Below are 19,954 nucleotides of genomic sequence, written 5' to 3' on the forward strand. Positions count from 1 at the left end.
GAGCAGGGAGCCCGATGCGCGGCCCAATCCCAGGACCCTGAGACCACGACCTGAGCGGAAGGCAGACGCTCAACGACTGAGCCACCCAGGCGCCCCAATTTTTAAAAGTGTCAAAAAGCGTCATTGAACAGTACATTTAAAACAAAAAGATTCTTTCTCTGACACAGATCACAGGCAGGCAGAGAGGCAGGCAGAGAGGAAGCAGGCGTCCGCGGCCTTCCAAGAGGGCGGCGGGAGCGCGCTGCGGCCGCCAGGTGGCGCCGGCGGAGGTCGGGCCCAGGTCGCGGCGCGCCCCCCGGGCTCCTCGGGCGGGAGCGGAGGAGGCGACCCTGGGCCGCGGCCCGCCCGGGGGAGGTGCCCGCTGCGGACGGGCTCTTTGGGTCCCGGCGCGGGCCCACTCTGCGGCCCGGAAGGCTGAGGCGCGGGAGGCGGAGCAGGCCGGGGCCCTGCGGGAACCACGAGGGTCGGTCCGGGGCCCCCGCTCCGCTCCAGGGCAGGCCGCCACCCCAACACCGCCCCCTCCGGCTCGCGGCGCCCCCACCGTCCCAACGCCTCCCTCCCTCCAGCCGTCCCCAGCCCCCTCCGCGGCGCCCCCAGCCCCGGGCCCCCCCGGAGCCCCCAGCGCCCCCCCAGCGCCTTCCTCCCCCGGCATCTCCCTCCCCGGGAGCCCACAGCCCCCTCCCCCGCCCCGCCGCTCCCGCGTCCGCCCCGGCGCCCCCTCACACTTCCTGCCCCGCGGGGCCCGCCCCCTTCCTGCCCCGCCCCGCCCCGCGGGCCGCGCGCCCCGCCTCCCCGCCGTCCCGCCGCCCCGCTGTCCCCTCCCGGCCGCCGGGCGGTCCCCACCCCAGGCCGGCGACAGCCCGGGTCCAAGGCAGGTGAGTGACTGTGCGCCCCCGCGCGCCCCGCGTCCCCCCTGCCCCGGGGAAGGGCTGCGGACCGCGAGTTCTCCTGGTGAGGGTGCGGGCAGCGGAGGGGCCAGGGGCACTGGGGTGGCCCTCTGGGGGGACAGCAAGTTAGTGGCATGCAGAAAAGGCCTCTTCCCGAGCCCCGCCGGAGCGCCTTGTGGGGGCGGGGGGTGCAGTTGGAGAGCGGAGAGCGGGGCCCCAGGTCCTCTGCTAGGCTGCAGGGGGGGGCGTGAGAGGCCCACACGGGGGTTCGAATCTCCACTCTGCCCCTTCCCGGTCACAGAGACCGGGAGGTGCTCTGTGCCCCGCGGGTCTTTCTGAGAGGGGACGCCTACAGCACCGCGCCTGCCCTTGGGGGTCGCCGGAGGCTCAGCTGAAGGACAGCTTGTCTCCTCTGAGCACAGGCCTGATCAGGGCTCCTGCCACTGCTTTGGGGGGGTGGAAGGCCAACACGCGACCTGACCCCACAGGAGGCTGAGCACCTGCCGGGATGCCGCTCCCTGGCACCCACGGCTTCGCCAGCTGGGGGCACAAGAACTGGCCACAGGTCTCCCGCGTCTGGATGGGCAGAAAGCCTGGGGCTGGCCGGGCTTCTGAGGCGGCAAGGCTGGGCTGGGGGAGGCCGGCCGGGGGGGTGGGGGCTGGAAGACCACCCCGCAGCCGCACCCGTCTCCTGCCTTCAACGCAGGATCCTCACTCTCCTGTCCTGATCTCTCATCAGCGGCCTCTCCCGGGGCTGGGCTGTGACCCCGGTCCCTGGGGATGGGAACAGCTTGTGCCGGCCGGAGTTCCCAGGCTCAGCCAGACCACGGCTCCGAGAGGGATTGGGCAAGGGGTCAGCTCTCAGCCTGGCCTCCCCTGGGCCGGGCAGGGGCATGGCGTGGCAGGGGCTCTTCCCTGACCCCCGCCCACCCAGTGCACACTCTAGTGCTGTGTGAGTGTGTGTGTGTGGGCGTGTGCGTGCGTGTGCATGTGTGTGCGTGTGTGTGTGTGAGGCCGCGTGGGGGCCACTCTCCTGGCCTGTCCCCTGCAGCTCCTCTCCCGCTCCCGGAGCACCCCGAAGGGTACCGGCCTACGCTCCCTTCGCCGAGGAGCTGAGGGGGAGGCCAGGCTCGCCTCTCAAGCCTCCTCTCTCCACTGGGAGGTGAAGCCCAGGGTTGGCCTCTGTTCCTTCACTCCCCTATCCCATTCCTATCAGGCTTTCCCAGAAGAGGAAACTGGCTCTCTAGGCAGAGATAGAGGTCACCGGGCTGCTGTCTGCCTGTCCCCCACCAGCTGCTGGGGACGTGCTAGAGTCAGGCAGGGCCTCCGCCACTGTGCTCCTGAGCATCTCCTTAGAGTGCCCTGGGAAGCTCTGAGAAAGAGGCTCCCTGGACGCTGGAGGGCCTGGCTGGCCGAGCCCCACCGTCCCAGCCCCGCCGTCCTAGCCCCGCTGTCCTGTCCACACTGTCCTATCCACGCTGTCCTGTCCCTGCCATCCCAGCCCCGCTGTCCTGTCCACACTGTCCTATCCACACTGTCCTGTCCCCGCCGTCCTAGCCCCGCTGTCCTGTCCACACTGTCCTATCCACACTGTCCTGTCCCTGCCATCCTAGCCCCGCTGTCCTATCCACACTGTCCTGTCCCTGCCATCCCAGCCCCGCCGTCCTATCCACACTGTCCTATCCACACTGTCCTGTCCCTGCCATCCCAGCCCCGCCGTCCTAGCTTGGCAGGGGGAGTGTCGGCAGCACGCCTGGGCCTGGGCCTGGCTCGAAATCGGGCCTGGAGATGCTGGCAGAAGGAAGAGGAGACCAAGAAGGAGAGAGAAAGACAGATGGGGATGTAAAGAGACGGAAACATGAGAAGGGACAGTGACATCGCACACGAGAGCCAGAGGCAAGCAAGGGCGGACTTAGGCAGGCGGCAGAGACGAGAGAAAGAACAGACGGGCTGGAGGCAGGCGAGCAGGGTGGGAAGAGCAGAGGGAAGGCCGCGGCGGGAGACGGGAAGGGGAGCTCAGGCTTTGGGCGTTGGTAGACCCGGTCCCCATCCCAGTCCCCATCCCTGCTTTGCCCTCGCCTGGCTGTGTGACCCGGGGCCGTGACTTCCCTTCTCTGGGGTATTTCTGAAGCGTGACACCGCAGTCTGCCGAGCGCCGGGGCAGTGAGCAGAAACCAGCCGCGGCACACACTCACGGGGCTGGGGACGGCTCTCCCACGTGTGCCCAGACACGGGTCTCCAGAGGGGACCGGTGCGTGCGAGGCTCTGGGACATGGGGCCTCCCCTGCCCCACACAGGGCCTCAGGGGCCCAGTCCCTCTGACTGGATGGGGGAGTGTGGATGGCGGGGAGGGGGGCAGTCACAGGACAGGGCTCAGCCCCTCCTCCCCAGGTGACTCAGGGCCCGGCTGGACTGCGCTCTCATCGCTTAGGAACTCACCCCCCCCCCCCCCCCCCCGCCCCGCCCAGGACGCCTGCCTGAGGTCATGAGGTCAGGAGGGTAGGTCTGGAGCCGCCTTTCCCTGCCTAAGGGCGGGGGGCTCCTTGCGGGCTGCTTCCGCTGCCCCCGGGGTGAAGGCACGTCCTGGGGCCCAGGCATCCCTGTGGGCCGGGGGCCAAGGTCAGGGGTGAGGAAGGTGGGAAAGCGCCCTGGCCCCACAGAGCCCCGTTCCCACGGGGAAGGCTAACCTTAATAAAAGTGTCATTGCCACGGGGGCCGGTGGAGTCCCCAGCCCACTCACGGCCTCCCGTGGCACCGGCGAGGGCGCCCCAGCCTGTGGGGGTGGGCAGAGCATGAACCTGCAGTCCCGGCGCCGGCCCCAGACCAGACAGGACCCTGGGGTCCCTCCTCTGGGGGCCTGTGGACTCATGGCTTGGCCTGGGTCTGCCCCACGTGCCCCCAGAGGAGTGACCCGGGTGCTCAGCCTTTGGCTAGAGTCTGAGAAAGTGTTGGTCCGGTCTGGTTTGGAGCTGGCCCTGGGGGGGGGGGCAGGGGGCTCCTCTGGGCCGAGGAGGAACAGGAGGAACGAGAGCGAGTGTGTGCGCCCCCAGGGGGATGGCCGGCCAGCAGGCCTGGCTCCCGGGTCCCCTTTCCGGGGGTGGTGGTATGGGGAGCCACGGAGGGCGTCAGACAGGAGCGGTGTCCGGAGAGCAGCGGTGCTTTCTGAGGGTTTCTGGGGGTGCCAGAGAGTGAGGGTCTGGAAAGATGACACGCTCCCCGGCCTGTGTCGTCTGGGGTCCCCTCCACCCAGTGCTTTGTTCTTTGAGGCAGATTCTAACCCTGGCATTGCTGCTGGCCCCCAGGTGGCCCCGGGCAAGTCGCTTTCCTGGGGCCTCCCCGTGACTGAGGACGGCCGTCAGAGGGCTCCTGTAGGCCGCGGCCGCCGGGCCTGGCGTTGGCGCCGGCCTCTGGGAGGCACGCGATAGTCGTTGGGTGAATCAGAATCCCCAGGTTTCCCTGTTTCCTGATGAGTAAACAGGTCCGGCTGAGGACCCTCTAGCTTCTGTTTCCTGAGCCACAGAGAACACAAGGCCGGCCCCTCACCCCTGCCCGCTTCCCGGCCAGCCTCTGGGAGCACACAGGCTTCCTGCCCCTCCATCCGGCAGACAAGCCTGGGGTGCCGCAGGCTGGCGGCCTGGCGGGGTGGAGGCGGGGTTCTGTGCTTGCGTGTCTGGGCGCGTGTGGATGCTGAGCCGGGAGGGGGCAGACTGGGATCTCACTGGTGGGTGAGGAGAACTAGGTGATCCTGTCTCCATGGCCAAGACAGGCTTAGAGAGAGCACAGAGAAACAGACGGACAAGGCAGGTCGATCTGGGGCCAGGCCCCCGTGGCCAGGCTGAGACACAGGGCTTGGTGAGCTTCTGCACGCCTGAGGGTGGCTTCCCTTGTGCAGTGAACACACTGCACAACTGTGCTGCGCCTGGCAGCCTGGAGGAAAGGAAGGAGAGGGGCCCCTGCGGGGCTCAGTCGGGAAGAAAGGAGAGAGGCAGAAAGACACAGACCAAGAAACTGATGGAGGAAGATGAAAAAGGCAGAAAGCAGAGAGGTTTGTTTTCGGGGTTTTTTTTTTTTAAAGACTTTATTTATTGTTGTTTATTTGAGAGAGAGAGAAGTGGGGCAGAGGAAGAGAGAGGAGCCCGAGGCCGACTCCGCACTGAGCATGAACCCGACATGGGGCTCCATCTCAGGACCCCAAGATCATGACCTGAGCCCAGTCGGGTGCTCCCTGACTGAGACTCCCAGTTGCCCCAGAGCAGGGAGACTTTGATGAGAAACAAAAACAAAAAGAAGGGGGTCCTGTCCCTGTGCCCGCACATGTCCGCGGAGCGGCTTCTGGGCTGAGGTTCTGCTCCAGGGGGCTTACCGGCACTAACGGTTCCCACCCGCACCGTACCCCGCGAGGTGTGGGGGCCGCTGTCCCATTTCACAGATGAGGGAATGGAGGCTCACGGGGCTCCGGTGACATGCCTGAGGTCACACAGCTTGTAAGTGCCAGGCTGTAAGGACTATGATCTCTGGACTCCGAGACATGACAGGAGGGGCCAGAGAGACAGAGATGGGAGGAGGGGCCGGGGCCCCAGGGGTGGGGGTCAGGCTGGGAGCTGGCTCGGCAGGGAGCAGGCGTCCTGGCTCAGCACTGCCTCTGGCTGGAAGGCGTACCTGGCGGGCAGCCCATCGTCCTTTTGAGGGATCAGGTTTTGTGGGGGGCTTGGCCCCTCCCACCCCCACTTCCCTTCTCTGTGTCAGCAGTTAAGGCCCCATTCCCGGATCATCCTGGGGGTTCTTCAGAAAAAAACAAGAAACAGCTTTTCTTGGAATTGATACGCAGAGGGTATGGCAGTGCCGAGGGAGGGGACGGGGGGGGGCAGTGAGTGCGAACCCAGCCCGTGGGGGGCTCAAAGCCCTTGTCTGTCAATTCCCGTGTAGATCTGTGGGACAGCTCTGCTGCTTTCAAGCCCCCTGGGGGGGGCTGAGAGCTGGGATTCACGGCCCAGCTCCGAGGCTGTCCTCAGTCGACCCCCCTCCTGGAGAAGAGTTGGGGAGGGGAGCTGGGCGGGGGGAGGTCCTCTGGTCCGTCCTCTGCCTCCTATAGAAATGGTCACTCTCCTGACCACCAGGAGCTCTGCCCCACGGAAGGAATCCGCCGAGCAGGAGGGGGGCTGGGGCTGGGCTGCGTGTGGGCCTGGAGGCCCCCTGGGGCATGGCTGGGGGAGGCCACGCTCCGCCTGGGGTGGGGGCTTGGGGCCTGGCGGCGGGGGCGGCGGCTTCACGTCCGGAGGTGGAAGAGAGAAGCTCCACTGGTTTGGACTGCGAGCGCAGCCCGTTCCCACGGCTCTGGCCTGCTCCCCGCAGCCCCCCTCCTCCTGTCCGCCTCGGCATCTCTCCCTCCGCATAACTGAGACTTCTGCAAAGAGATGCAAAGCCCCTGGGATTCCCCTTCTGGGCCGGATTGATGGGAACCCCTGGGAGCGCCGGCCCGCCTGCCAGCAGCCTGGGTTTGGATCCCGCCGGCTGCGGCTGCGTGGCGTGGGCCGCGCACTTGCTCCTGCCCCGGCCCTGGCCTGTGAGCAGCACCGTCTTCCACAGGGGACGAGGCCCACCGCACCCGAGACCCGGGGGCGGCTCCCTACCTTTCTCCACACAGTACTCAAGGCCTGACCTCCAGGAGCGCACCGTGAGGGGGCCTGGGGTGCCCTCCGTGAGTGCGGGATGGCAGCCAGCGCTGTCTGATGTGAAACCCTGGAGAGGTGGCCCCGGCCCCTCTGGGAGCACTGGTGGGTCTGGGAGTGTTGGGATGGGCCCCAACGAAGTCTCAGAGACGAGCTGTGGGTCCAGGCTGGGGCTCTGGGCTCCTGATTGGCCTGGGATCCCCATTTCTTCGGGGCTGAGGTTGGTCAGGCCAAACACTGCCCCTTCCTGCTGGGATCCCCCTCCCACCTCACCCCTCCCTGCGGACCACCCACTGGTTGCACCAACCCCACCGTTGGGCCTGTTCCTGACCCAGCTGGGGCCCTGGTGCCTTCTGGGACCCCGAGGTGCTTTGGGAAAACAGAATCTTCCCAGCCCTCCAGCCCCTGATCAGCCATTATCAAGGGGAACCCTGGATGGGTGGGGGATGGGGGGGCCGAGCCCTCCTCATTGTCCCCTGCCCCTCCTAAAGCCCCCCAGGTGAACCGTTTCCTCTAGACCTTGGTTTTCGAGGTGGTGACTGGCAGGAGGGGCTAACGTGAGGGCCCCTTGCCCTGCCTCAGGTCCTTCCTGTTGTGCAGCGTGTGCCCCCCCAGCCTCGCACTCCGGGGACGGGTCCAGGAGAGGGGGGTGCTGGGTGGCGGGAAACCTGGATCCCTTCCAACCGAGCCCCGGTCTGAGGACAGCTGGGGGCCCAGGCAGAGGGCGGGGTGACAATGGGTGGGAGCGGGAGGCGTGTGGAGGCTCAGGATCCTGCAGGGACTCTGCCAAGGGAGGCCCCACGGGGACAAGTCACCTGAAAGCGGATCCGGGGGGCGGGCCCTGGACCTGGGAAGGCAGCCCGCGGGGCAGGGGTGCAGGGCCCAGCTGGGGATGCCGGCAGAAGCAGCCACGTCTGTTCGGGAGGGGGCAGGGGTGCCCTGGGACAGACCCTCGCGTGGCCTGGCTCTCTGAGGACAGGCTGAGTCTCCCCCTCACCCCTGCAGAGTGGCCCGGGTGCCCAGCTCGGGAGACCAGCCACTGGCCCAGCCGGCTGCATCCCACCCTCTGAGTTCAGGCTGTGGGGAGGAGGGAGCCCGTGACCCCGCTCCCGGCTGGAACCAGCCTCTGTTTCCTGTTTTCAGGCTCCGCATCCTGAGCGCTGGGATCCCCCAGGACACTGCTGGGTCCCCCAGGCCCTGCCCCTGCTCCTCTGAGCGTCTCAGGCTGCAGGATGCCCTAGAGAGCCGGTGAACGCCCTGAGGCCTAAGGGTGAGTGGAGGAGCGCCAGGAAGGCCAGTGGGGGGCGGGGGGGGACACGTGCTCTGGGGGAGCTGTGACAGGGACACCCCTCATCCTCCGTGGGGACAGCCCCTGGGCCAGCAGCTGGGAGGTGGTGGGAGACAGGGGGGAGGCATTTCTGGGGCCGCAGCACAGCGGACGTGGGGAAAAGTCTGGTGCGTCTCGGGGCTGCGGGGACCCTGGGAGTGTGTGGGTGGGGGGCGCGGGGCGGGCCCAGGGGGCAGGCATTCCAGAATTCCAGAGATACTGCGGGGGTGGGGGTGGGGAAGGGGCCAGCAACCAGGACCTTCCCGGGAAAATTGTAAGCAGATGTGGGTGCTTCAGGGAGGCAGGGAGCAGGGAGCCAGGACGAGTGTTAGGAACACGGACCGCGATCTGACTCCGGCTTCGGGGGTGGCCAGGCAGGAGCTCAGCCCCTCCTGAGCGCGGGAGCCAGAGCCGGCCCAGCTGAGGTCCCGACCTGCTCCCCACCCACCTGGCGAGGCCAGGACGGAGGAGGAGAGAGGAGCCGCTTCCAGATGGCTGAGGGGGAGGCGGGAGCGAGCTGGGGGCCGCTTCCGTCTGAGGCCGGCCTGGGGGCCATAGCTGTGGGACCTGCGGGCATGTGGGGCCTCTGGCCGGTGGGGATGGGGTTCTCCCAGGCTTCTGCTGTTTGGTGGCATCCCTGGGGTCAGTAATCCCCCAGAGCAAGCAGGATTTCAGGCTCCTAATGTGTCCTCTGTGACCGGGCGCCATGGGCTCCCGGGAGCCCGTGGAACTACTGCGCCCAACACGGTGGATTGGAGTGGCCTCCTTCGAGGTCATCAGACAGGCCCTGCTCCCATCAGCACCGCCACAGGCCCCCAGCTGCATCAGAGGGATTTGGCCCCACCTGCTGGCATGCAGTGACAGGAAAGTCCCCTCCGTGGCCGATTCCACGATGGGCTGTGGGGACCTGGGGACTGGGAATTCTTTCTCCCATTCTTTCTCCCGGGCCCCCAGGCCCTGTGGGCTTCCCGCACGACCTCCCATGGGCTCCAGCTTCCCACTCTGTACCGGTGTCCGGGTGCCCTGGGCCGGGGCTGAGTTCAGGGTGCTGGGCGGGTGGGGCGGTCTGCAGGGGAGGACGGGGGTCGCTGGACGACGTGAGGACTCCGGCAGAGAATGGAGGGAGGACGGCCAGGCAGAGGTGACAGCCACCTGGTCAGGGACGTGACCTTGGGGAGCAGAGCCCACCCCGGGCAGGGGGCTGGGGGACAAGAGGCGACAGCCCCGTGTCTTCCCCCACCCTTTGGTCTCTGCAGATTCTGTTGTCCATCACCTGCCCCAGAGCCCGGCCTTGGCAATGTCACCGCCTCTGTGCCCCCTGCAACTCCTGGCCCTGGGCCTGGGGCTGGCTGGAGCCCTCAGCCCCAGCGACCCCAACACCTGCAGCTTCTGGGAAAGGTGACAGGTCCCTTGTGGCTTCCCCAGCTCCCCCTACTGCCTGCGGGGGCAGGGGAAGGGGGGGTGGTTCTCCTCTCCCTCTCCTTCCCGCTTCCCTGCCTCTCCCTAGTCCTCCCTTGCATCCCTCCTGGTTCTGTCCCTGCTCCCCTCCTCCTCCATCCTGGCCTCACCTGGTGGGTGGGGAGCAGGTCGGTGGGTGGGGAGCAGGTCGGGACCTACTTCCGACCCTGTCCTTTCTTGTCCCCATCCCCTGGTCCCCGTGGGAAGTGGCTGCAGGACAGATGCAGGGTGGGAGCCATTCACCGTGGAGCAAATAGGGGGGCTGGTCCAGGGGGAGCAAAAGGCACGGGGTTGGGGAACGAGGCCCAGGCCAGGGTTTGGCCAGAAGTGTCTCAGCCCATCTCCATCCGCAGGGCCCAGGAATCAGTTCCAGCTCCTTTTCCCGTGCAGGGAGGAGGCGGAGGGGGAAATGGACCGCTCTGGTCCTACAGGCTGGGGGAGGGGGCGATGATGAGGGGGTCCCAGGAATATTCCGATTCTGGGAAGACCCCTTCAGAGGGAGGGGCCAGGATAGGGGTTCTTCCTAGGCTGGGGGAGCAAACCCACCTTCCCCAGCATGGCCAAGCCCTCACACCCCCGCTTCCTGAGGGCCCTGCGGCTGCTCGGCCTCCCCTGCCCTGACCCCTGACCCCTGTCCTGCAGCTTCACCACCATCACCAAGGAGTCCCACTCCCGCCCCTTCAGCCTGCTCCCCTCAGAGCCTTGTGAGCGGCCCTGGGAGAGCCCCCACGCCTGCCCCCAGCCCACGTGAGTGCCCCCCGGTTCCCTGCCCCCCACCCGCGTGGGCTCAGCGGCGCCGGCTCTCCGTTCCCCCTTCTCTTCTCGGAAACTCGGGAGAGCGAAGGAAGCATCTGGCCTCACGGCACTGAGAGGGAGGTCTGGGGGGGCTCGTGTGGGTGTGTGTGCACCTGTGCACGTGTGTGCGTGTGCGCAGGTGTGGGGGGGCAGCAAGGGACTGCTCCTGCTGTACGAGCAGGGGCCTCCCCGGGGTCGCACAGCGGTGGGCGTGGCTGGCCTGGTCTCAGCCCGGGGGCACTGAGGGCCACCTTCGGGGGTCCCCTAGGGTCGTCTACAGGCCGGTGTACCGCCAGGTGGTGAGGACGGAGCACCGGAAACGCCTGCGCTGTTGCCAAGGCTTCTATGAGAGCGGGGACACCTGTGTCCGTGAGTCTGTCCTTCCCGTGTCCTTCCTTGCTGCCTCCAGGCTTGTCCCCACCCCCAGCAGCGGCCACTAGCCACCTCTGCCCTAGCTGGCCCCATGTTTCTCCCTCCCCTCCTCTCACGTGCTGGAGCATCTCTGCCCGTCTGTCTGTCTCAGGGCTGCCTGCGTCCCTCTGTCACTGTGAGTCTGTCTCTTCCCGTCCCTGCCTCTGTTGCTGTGTGTCTTCCACTGGTCGCTGCCCAGGCTCACCTGCCTGGCGCCCACCGCACAGCCCGGAACCCCGGCAGGAGCCTGCTCTGCCTCTCCCCCACCGTCACCTTCACTGTCACGGTCACCGTCACCGTCTGCCCCCACCCACCGACGTCCACATAGCAGCCAAGTCTGCTTCCCTCCTGAGGGTCCCCTCTGTTTCCCAACCACGGTGCTCGAAAGGGGCTGGGCAGCCTGGACTCTGAGCTCCTGTCAAGTTGTGGCCTGACTCACTGGCCCTGTCTTCTGTGGCCACTTCTTCCAGGCCGAGGGCTGCTCTGGGAGCGTCAGGCCCCCCGGGGTCGGGCTTCCGAGGGGGAAAGGCCGGTGGGGGCAGAGGAAGCAGAGGAAGCGGTTCTCACTCCCTCATCTCTGCCCCAGCGCTCTGCGCCCAGGAGTGCGTCCACGGCCGCTGCGTGGCTCCCAGTCGGTGCCAGTGTGAGCAGGGCTGGCGGGGCGAGGACTGCTCCAGCGGTGAGTGCAGGGGCACTGCGGGGGGGGGAGGCTGTGGGGGTGGGCCGGGTCGCACCCTCCCTACCGCTCACAGGGGTTTAGCCCCCTGGGGCAGGCACCCCAACACTCCAAGAGCCCCAGAGCGGCCAGCTGCCTTTTCTGAAGGGGGGCACGGGGCACAGGTTTGGGGAGTGGGCTTGGACTCATGGAGGCTAGGGAGGGGGAGACCCTGGTGACCCTCTTCTGCCCTCCTCCTCCCACAGCCTGTGCCCCAGGCGTGTGGGGGCCTCAGTGTGATGAGCCCTGCCACTGTGGGAACAGCAGCTCCTGCGACCCCAAGAGCGGAGCCTGCTTCTGCCCCTTGGGCCTGCAGCCCCCGCGTTGCCTCCAGCCCTGTCCCCCCGGCCAGTACGGCCCCGCCTGCGGGTTACGCTGCAAGTGCCACGGAGCGCCCTGCGACCCCCGGACCGGAGCCTGCTTCTGCCCCCCGGAGAAGAAGGGGTCCAGGTGCACAATGGGGTCGCGGGCACAGGACCACAGGGGCCCACGTGCAGATATGAAGAGACTCAAGCTGGGCCCCCAGTGGGACAGAATGGGGGGGCCAAGGTCCTCGTCCCAGCTCCGTCACTGACCAGTTGAGCAGCCTGGAGCCCATCGTTGAGTCTCTGTGAGCTGTTCCCTGTTTGTGAGGCGACAGCAAGGTCCTCCAGCTGGGAGGCTGTCTGTGCAGATGACCAAGCCCATGTGTGTGAGCGGGTGTCCCAAAGCGGGGCTGACACGGTCCCAGAGAAGCCTGTCGCAAGGAGGCGCAGGCCGGGGCGGGGGGATGCATTGGGGGTCATGGAGCAGCTCCAGAGCGGAGCCCTCTGGGCCAGAGACACTAGGGCAGACAGATGTGTCTGTCTCCCCTCCCCACCCCTGCCCCCGCCACCCACCCCCTGCAACAGCAGGAGCAGAGGTTGAGGGGAGGGACTCGCATCGCAGGCTCTTTACCCCTTCTGGTGGTGCTGGCTGTCCCTGCCATTTCTGCTCCTGGAAACCTTTGCTTTCTGACTCCTCCTGTCCTGGGGGGGGGGGGGGCACAGCACCTGCAGGCTGGCTGCCACACTGAGCTCTGAGGTCAGGATTTGCTCCCCAGGAAGCGGGGGCAGGGGTGGGGGAGCAGCCCTTGGAGGCAAAGGGGAGGCCAGCGCTGCTTGGGGCCGCCCTGACCTCACTGCTTTGCCCAGCAGCTGTGAGATGTCCTGTTTCCCGGGCCCCGATGGCTTCTGCCCCAGAACCCAACCTTGCCACAACGGGGGTGTCTACCAGGCCTCCCAGGGCTCCTGCAGCTGCCCACCTGGTTGGATGGTAGGAAGGGCGCGGCCTGCAGGATGGGGAGCTCCTCTGCAGCGGGAGGAGGGTGTGTGTGAAGGGGGTGGGCGCTGTGGCCCTGCAGGGGTTTGGGCGGGTCGCAAGGGGTCCTGTGCCCCTGCGGAGGGGCTGTCCATGTTCACCTCTCCAGGGCACCATCTGCTCCCTGCCCTGCCCAGAGGGCTTCCACGGACCCAACTGCTCCCAAGAGTGCCACTGTCACAATGGTGGCCTCTGCGACCGATTCACTGGCCAGTGTCGCTGCGCCCCTGGCTACACGGGGGATCGGTGAGTGGCTTGGGCGGGGCGGGAGCGGCGGGAGGGTGCGCGCCGCCAGACTCACTCGCAGGCCCCCAGGTGCCGTGAGGAGTGCCCCGTGGGCCGCTTCGGCCAGGACTGTGCAGAGACGTGCGACTGCGCCCAGGGCGCGCGCTGCTTCCCGGCCAACGGCGCGTGTCTGTGCGAACACGGCTTCACCGGGGACCGCTGCACCGAGCGCCTCTGCCCCGACGGCCTCTACGGCCTCAGCTGCCAGGAGCCCTGCACCTGCGACCCGGAGCACAGCCTCAGGTGTGGCGCGGGAGCGCGCTCAGGGGCCGGACGCCAATGGGAGAGGCCCTGGGCGCTGAAGCCCGGGAGCCCGACCCGAGGGCGGGACAGATGTCACAGAAGGGAGAGGGAGGGGCCTCGGGACTCGAACGGCCCCCGGGTTCGGCGAAGCCGGGCGCTAAGGAGCCCAGGAGGCCCGGGGAGGCGCGGGAGGCGCGGGAGGCGCGCGCGGACCCGGTCAGACGGCGCCACCCGCTCCCGCCGCAGCTGCCACCCGATGAGCGGGGAGTGCTCGTGCCTGCCGGGCTGGGCCGGCCTGCACTGCAACGAGAGCTGCCCGCAGGACACGCACGGGCCCGGCTGCCAGGAGCACTGCCTCTGCCTCCACGGCGGCGTGTGCCAGCCCGACAGCGGCCGCTGCCGCTGTGCGCCCGGCTACACGGTGAGGCGTGGCGCGGGGAGGACCCGGAGGAGCGGGGAGCGGAGGGTCCGGGCCGCCCCCTCACCGCCCCCCCCCCCCCCCCGCTTTCAGGGCCCGCACTGCGCTAGCCTCTGCCCCCCCGACACCTACGGAGTCGCCTGTAGCGCTCGCTGCTCCTGCGCGAACGCCATCGCCTGCTCGCCGGTCGACGGCGCCTGCGTGTGCAAGGAGGGTAAGGGGGCAGGGTCTCCGGGGAGGGGCGGGTTGGGGGCGGGGCCACGGGCAAGAAGGCGGGCCCGAGCGCAGGGGCGGGGGCCCCGGGCCGCGGCTGGACGGTGGGAAAGTCGCCAGGCCACTTCCTTCCTGGAAAATCCACTTTGCTTTTTTTTCAACCACAAAAATCCTACTTGCGCTTAAAGGTCCAGGCCAGAAGGCACCTCTCGGGCGAGCATCCCTCGCCCTCAGTCATCAAGAACCACAAGTTGGCAGGGCCCGGAAGGGCTTCTGAGATCCACCCGGGTGGCCGGTTGGCAGCCTTTAGGCTGCGTTCTGACACGGCTGAGTTGTGTTTGGCTCGCGGTGATGTGCGACCCGCCTCCGGTCTCCTGTCCCCACTCCTCCCTGTAGGCTTACACGTGATGTGCATTACTCGTTTAGGTACCTGGTTTGGGGTTCACTGCCCAGCCCCCCTGCCCCCCCATTCTGCAGGCCCCAGAAGGGAGTGGTGGACCACCAGCAGCCACCCAGAGTGTTACCGGTGCACACGCTTGCCTCCCTCCCGGCTGGGCCTCGAACACCCCCACGCCCACTCTCAGCTCCCAGCCCAGAGCCGGGCACAGCTCATGCCTGGGCGCTTGGTGGGGGGTAGGGTAGGGTGGAGCTGGATCCCCATGCCTCTCTGCGGGGCCCCTCTTCCAGGCTGGCAGCGTGGTAACTGCTCCGTGCCCTGTTCGCCCGGAACCTGGGGCTTCGGTTGCAATGCCAGCTGCCAGTGTGCCCACGAGGCAGCCTGCAGCCCGCAAACTGGAGCCTGCGCCTGCACCCCCGGCTGGCACGGAGCGCACTGCCAGCTCCCCTGCCCGGTAAGTGCTCAACAGCCCGTCTGCCCGCGGGAGGGCCGGTCACCGCAAACTCCCGGCTGAGTGGCCTGCCCCGCCCTCCACTCCTCTCTAAGAAGGGGAGGTTCGGCGAAGGCTGTGCCAGCCGCTGTGACTGTGACCACTCTGATGGCTGCGACCCTGTTCATGGAAACTGCCAGTGCCTGGCCGGCTGGACGGGTGAGCACTGAGGTGTCCTGGCCCCAAGCCCCCCAGAGCTGGGGGATGGATCCCACAGGAGGTATGTCCGCCAGAGCCCCTGCGGACGTGAGTGGGGCGCCGGCCAGGCTCACCCTACCTTTCTCTCCCACAGGGGCCCGCTGCCACCTGCCCTGCCCCGACGGCTTCTGGGGAGCCAACTGCAGTAAGAGCTGTACCTGCAGGAACGGGGGCACCTGCGTCCCGGAGAACGGCAATTGCGTGTGCGCCCCCGGATTCCGAGGGCCCTCCTGCCAGAAATGTGAGGCTCCCTCTCCTTCCCTCCTTCGCCAGCAGGAGGGTGCAGGGCCACGTCAGATGCCAGAAGCCCCCCACTGCCCCTCTTGGCGTCTTCTACAATGCAGAGAAGGGAGGGAGCCGGTGGGGTCCAGGGCTGACCCAGGGGTGGTCCCTGCCCCCAGTCATCACCGGCCCTTTCCCCCCAGCCTGCCAGCCCGGCCGCTATGGCAAGCGCTGTGTGCCCTGCAAGTGTGCCAACCACTCCTCCTGCCACCCCTCGGACGGGACGTGCTACTGCCTGGCCGGCTGGACAGGCCCCAATTGCTCCCAGCGTAGGTGGCGGCTTGTGTGTGAGAGCGCGTGTGCGTGCTGAGCGCTGGGCTGAGGACCGGAGGCTTCCAGGCCCACTTGGGTTCTGTAGCTTATATAAAACGTACGGACACTCTATTATGACCCAGGGGCCCCGGGGCGCAGCTTGGGACTTCCCTCTGCAGGGTGGCCTGGGCAGGGCGCTGTTTGTCTGGGCCCCGGGGCCGGCGGCGGGTGAGGGAGCCCTGAGCTTGGTTTCACATGTTTTTCTTTTTGCTTCTGCGTTTGTCAATTTATATTTATTTCTAAGTGGCTTCTTCCCCACAAAAATGCATAAATAACATTATGGAACAGATTAGCCCAGAGCCCTGAACACTGCAGGTGTTAGGAGGAAGTGAGAAGCGGTGAGCAGAGAGGCTGGGTGCGGGCTCGGGGGCGCGGGGAGGCGATGGAGGGCGGCGTCCCCGGGGGAGCTCTGGCCGGGCTGCACTTGCGTTGTTCGCTGGTGTTGGATGCACAGAAACTCTGCCTTAAGCAGTACGGACACTTACTTCCGTCTTTGGTTAAAGAGAAAAAAGAGTCAGAGCTAAGTGCGGGGGAGTCACAGGCCCGTCGCTTGTCCAGCCCTGGGCGCCCCATGTTGAAACGGCTGTTAGAGAACCAAACGCAGGTTCGAGCGGGCAGGTGGGCACATGACAAGCATCCGTGGGTCGCCCGTGGCAGCTGTGGTTCGAAACCTTGGTGTCCCGGGGAGACCAAGGCCGAGCAGATTCAGGAAGGCTGGGGGCTGAGCGTCCGTCCGGGGGGGGCTGGCCCTGCCCCGGCAGACGGCCACTCGTCCCCTGCAGCATGCCCTCCAGGACACTGGGGAGCTGACTGTGCCCAGCCCTGCCAGTGTGGCCACGGGGGCACCTGCCACCCCCAGGATGGGAGCTGTTTCTGCCCCCCGGGCTGGACAGGACGCCTCTGCTTGGAAGGTATCTGTGGAAAGGGAACTCGTGGCCTGCCCCCCAGCCCAGGGAGGGGACTGCCGCTTTGGCCCCTCACCGCACCCACCTCCCTGTCTCCCCACCAGGCTGCTCTCCCGGGACGTTCGGAGCCAACTGCTCCCAGCCATGCCAGTGCGGTCCTGGAGAGAGGTGCCACCCGGTCACCGGGGCCTGTGTGTGTCCCCCAGAGGACAGCGGTGCCCCCTGCAGGATTGGTGAGTTCTTCTCCAGGCCCTCCTTGTCCCTAGGCCACCAGGACCCAGACCCCTGGTGCTCCTGGCCTCCCCACTGGGACCTCTCCTATACACGCGCCCCGCGCGCCGCAGCAGACCCGAGACACCAGGCTGAGTGGCCACCCCGTGCCCCTAGGAAACCAGGAGCCCTTCACCATGATGCCGACCTCTCCCGTGGCCTACAACTCGCTGGGGGCGGTCATCGGCATCGCAGTGCTGGGCTCGCTGGTGGTGGCCCTGCTGGCGCTCTTCGTCGGCTACCGTCACTGGCAGAAGGGCAAGGAACACCGGCACCTGGTGGTGGCCTACAGCGGCGGGCACCTGGACAGCTCCGAGTACGTCATGCCAGGTGAGCTGGCCTGCGGGCCGGGCCGGGCCGGGGCAGGGGGGCGCAGGGCTCCCGGGCCGGAAAAGATGGGGAGGGTGCCGTCTGCGTCAGAGGGGAGAGGAGGGCTCAGGCCCGCCGCTGACTTGCCAGTGGGGCTGAGCCCCTCTCCGGGGCCTGGGGCCTCTCTCGGACTGGCCGGGCCCCCACGCGCCTGTGTCTGTCTGTGCAGATGTCCCCCCGAGCTACAGCCACTACTACTCCAACCCCAGCTACCACACGCTGTCACAGTGCTCCCCGAACCCCCCGCCCCCTAACAAGGTCAGTGCTGGGGGAGGGCGGGGGCGCTGCCGAGGGGCGGGCCCAGACCCGGGTCTCTGGAAAGCTCCATCCGGGCCTGCTCAGCTCGGCTCCCGACTCCACGCCCCTCCCGGCCGTAGGTTCCGGGCAGTCAGCTGATCGCCGGCTTCCAGGGGCTGGATAACCACAGCACCCTCCCCGCCGACTGGAAGCACCGCCGCGAGCCCCCGCCGGGGTCTCTGGAGCGGGGTAGGAGCCTGGAGGCCGAGGCCTCTGGTGGGGGTGGGCGAGTCAGAGCCAGGGCGCGTGGGCGCAGTTGCAGAGGAGGGGGTGCCTGCGTGCTCACGGTCCCCTGCTCTTCCTGCCCCTCCGGTAGCGGCTGCCTGCACCGAAGCTCTAGCCCCAGCTCCCGCAGCCGTGGGGGCCCAGGCCTGTTCTCTGGCAAAGGCGTGGGCGCAGAGGCGAGGGGGCAGGCCGAGCTGGGGGCTAGGAGCCCGGGCCCCCACGGAGCCTGACTTCCTTCCTCTCCCCTTAGGGCCCATCTCTGAAGAGGGGCTGGGGGCCAGCGTGGCTTCCCTGAGTAGTGAGAACCCCTATGCCACCATCCGGGACCTGCCCAGCCTCCTAGGGAGCCCCCGGGAGAGCAGCTATGTGGAGATGAAAGGCCCTCCTGCGAGGTCCCCCCCCAGGCAGCCAGCTCAGGTCTGGGACAGCCAGGGCCGGCGACACCCCCAGCCACAGAGAGATAGCGGCACCTACGAAGAGCCCAGCCCTCTGACCTACGGTGAGCCCCCCTTTCTCCGTTGGGCAGGGGGCTGGTGGTGGCCAGGACAGCGAGGGGGAAGGAAGGGTTAGGGGGAGAGAAAGCAACTGCGACACGGCATGGCAGCCCTGGGCTCCAACCTGGGCTCACACCAGGCACGAGGTTTGGGACATCAGCTGGCCTCTCAGGGCCCGTGAGCGGTGTCCCTGCTACACAGGGCTGAGGGTTTGGAATGGTCCAACAGTGCCTGACTTGAGCAGTTGGTACCCAGGAAAGAGGGGAATGAGGTTGGTGACAAAGGGTCTTCACCCTGTGAGGTCAGGGTGGCGTCCCTGGCTGGCAGTGGGAGGAGAGGCGTGAGGAGGGAGGAGCCATCTCCCATCCTGTCCCCTCTCTGTCCCCAGACCGAGACTCTGTGGGCTCCCAGCCCCCACTGCCTCCGGGCCTGCCCCCTGGCCACTACGACTCACCGAAGAACAGCCACATCCCCGGGCATTATGACTTGCCTCCAGTTCGGCACCCCCCATCACCCCCGCTCTGGCGCCAGGACCGCTGAGGAGTTACAGTGGCATGCAGGGACCCACATACCTGTTCTCTGCTGCCTGAGGTTGGGGACAGAGCCTGCTCTGTGTACCCTGCCAGGAGCAGGGAGAGGACCGACAGACCAGGAACTTGACGTTTGCTAGAGGAAGTGAATGTGGAGGGGACAGGGCCTGGCTCCCAGCTTCCAGCCTGGGGGACCCCGGTCAGCAGAAAGCCCACATTCCCTGTCGTCCATGCTCCAACCTGTGGCTCCCAAGGCCCTGGGGCTCTTGTGCGTAAATGGGTGGGATCAATGTTGCTAGAAGTTTGATTTCAGATTAATGTTGAAAATGTATACAGGGTTCCTTTCCTGTGCACTCCCAGGCTGGGCAGTGTGTGTGTGTGTGTGTGTGTGTGTGTGTGTGGCTTCAGCGGGTTCCAGGCACACAGCCTGTCCTGTGTAGTCGAGAGGCAGCCCAAACCAGTCCACTCTAGCAATGGCCTGACTGTCTTGCCTGCATCCACTGCGTACCCGCTCCAAGCAACTGCTCAGAATACCAGGCGGTGAGGTGACCTCTGTCTGAACATCTTCATGGGCGCCCCATGGCTCTCGGACCAGAGTCAGAACTGTCCAAGGCCTTAGGGGCTCTGCTGGCCTGGCTGGTCTCTTCAGCCTCACCTGGAACTGTGTTCACAGTCACTCTGTTCCGGTCACCCTGGGCCCCAGGTCCTGCGAGCCACACTTCTTCCTACCACAGGGACTTTGCACATCCGTCCTCTTCTCTTCCACTCTCACCTCTTTTCTGCTGCTTGTCCTTCGCATGCTGTCCTGTGGAAGCGCCACTTTGGCTCTGCGCGGACTCCAAGTGTGCGCGTTCCCCGGAGGGACGCCTGGAGGAGGCCTTCCGGACCGGCTCTCTGTGTGGTTTCTTTATGGGATCGTTTGATTCATCTCTGCCTCCCCCACCGCGCGGTGGGTCCCCTGAAGGCAGGAATCATGTGTTGTGCCCAACATTGGTTCCCCTTGGCACACGGCAGATACTCAATAAATGTTCCCCCAAAGGCGGAGAGGCTGAGTGAGCGGAAAGTACCAGGGTGAGGGCTCGTGGGTGCCCAGGTGCGGGCTAGCGCGGGCTCAGAGCCAGGCCGCGGGAGGCCCGGCTTCCTAGGAGCGGCCTGTCCGCAGGGCAGCGGCACCACGGCGCAAAGGCGGCCGGCGCTGGGAGTGACCGTGGGGGCGCACAGCCCTGCGGAGGCTGCAGGGGAAGGCAGGCGGGAGAGGGGCCGCTCAAATGGGGGCCCGCCGCGGTGGACAGGCAGGGTCTACACCACCCGCGGACACCGAGTGCGGATCTACTAACTGCCCACGCTTCCCGGAGGCTAACGAGACGGGTCGCGCCGCGCCTTTCCCACGAGGACCCTCTCCTTCCAGCGCCCCGGAAGTGGATCC

At 67.2% G+C, this 19,954-nt stretch overlaps 1 protein-coding gene across 5 annotated transcripts; it reads left to right on the forward strand.

Moving 5' to 3' along the window:
* The first annotated feature begins 808 nt into the window (after positions 1–808).
* PEAR1 (platelet endothelial aggregation receptor 1) lies at positions 809–19,572 on the forward strand. 5 transcript variants are annotated; one of them, XM_045983206.1, is made up of 23 exons: positions 809–875; positions 7,700–7,826; positions 9,140–9,281; positions 9,984–10,088; positions 10,405–10,505; positions 11,134–11,226; positions 11,469–11,712; positions 12,438–12,555; positions 12,710–12,846; positions 12,916–13,128; positions 13,375–13,549; positions 13,640–13,760; positions 14,447–14,610; positions 14,703–14,805; positions 14,939–15,085; positions 15,270–15,395; positions 16,221–16,349; positions 16,448–16,576; positions 16,731–16,943; positions 17,152–17,240; positions 17,360–17,468; positions 17,755–18,003; positions 18,387–19,572. In XM_045983206.1, exons 3-23 carry the CDS (start codon positions 9,181–9,183, stop codon positions 18,536–18,538), a joined length of 3,018 nt encoding a protein of 1,005 aa, XP_045839162.1. In that variant the 5' UTR covers positions 809–875; positions 7,700–7,826; positions 9,140–9,180; the 3' UTR covers positions 18,539–19,572. The 5 variants fall into 5 exon arrangements, with proteins under 5 accessions (XP_045839162.1, XP_045839164.1, XP_045839165.1 ...); XM_045983208.1 differs by having other exon boundaries at positions 7,700–7,804; XM_045983209.1 differs by lacking the exon at positions 809–875 and adding an exon at positions 6,525–6,661 and having other exon boundaries at positions 7,700–7,804.
* The last annotated feature ends 382 nt before the right edge of the window (positions 19,573–19,954 follow it).

Source organism: Meles meles, chromosome 17 (genome assembly GCF_922984935.1).
Source record: "Meles meles chromosome 17, mMelMel3.1 paternal haplotype, whole genome shotgun sequence".
In the NCBI taxonomy this organism is placed as follows: domain Eukaryota; kingdom Metazoa; phylum Chordata; class Mammalia; order Carnivora; family Mustelidae; genus Meles; species Meles meles.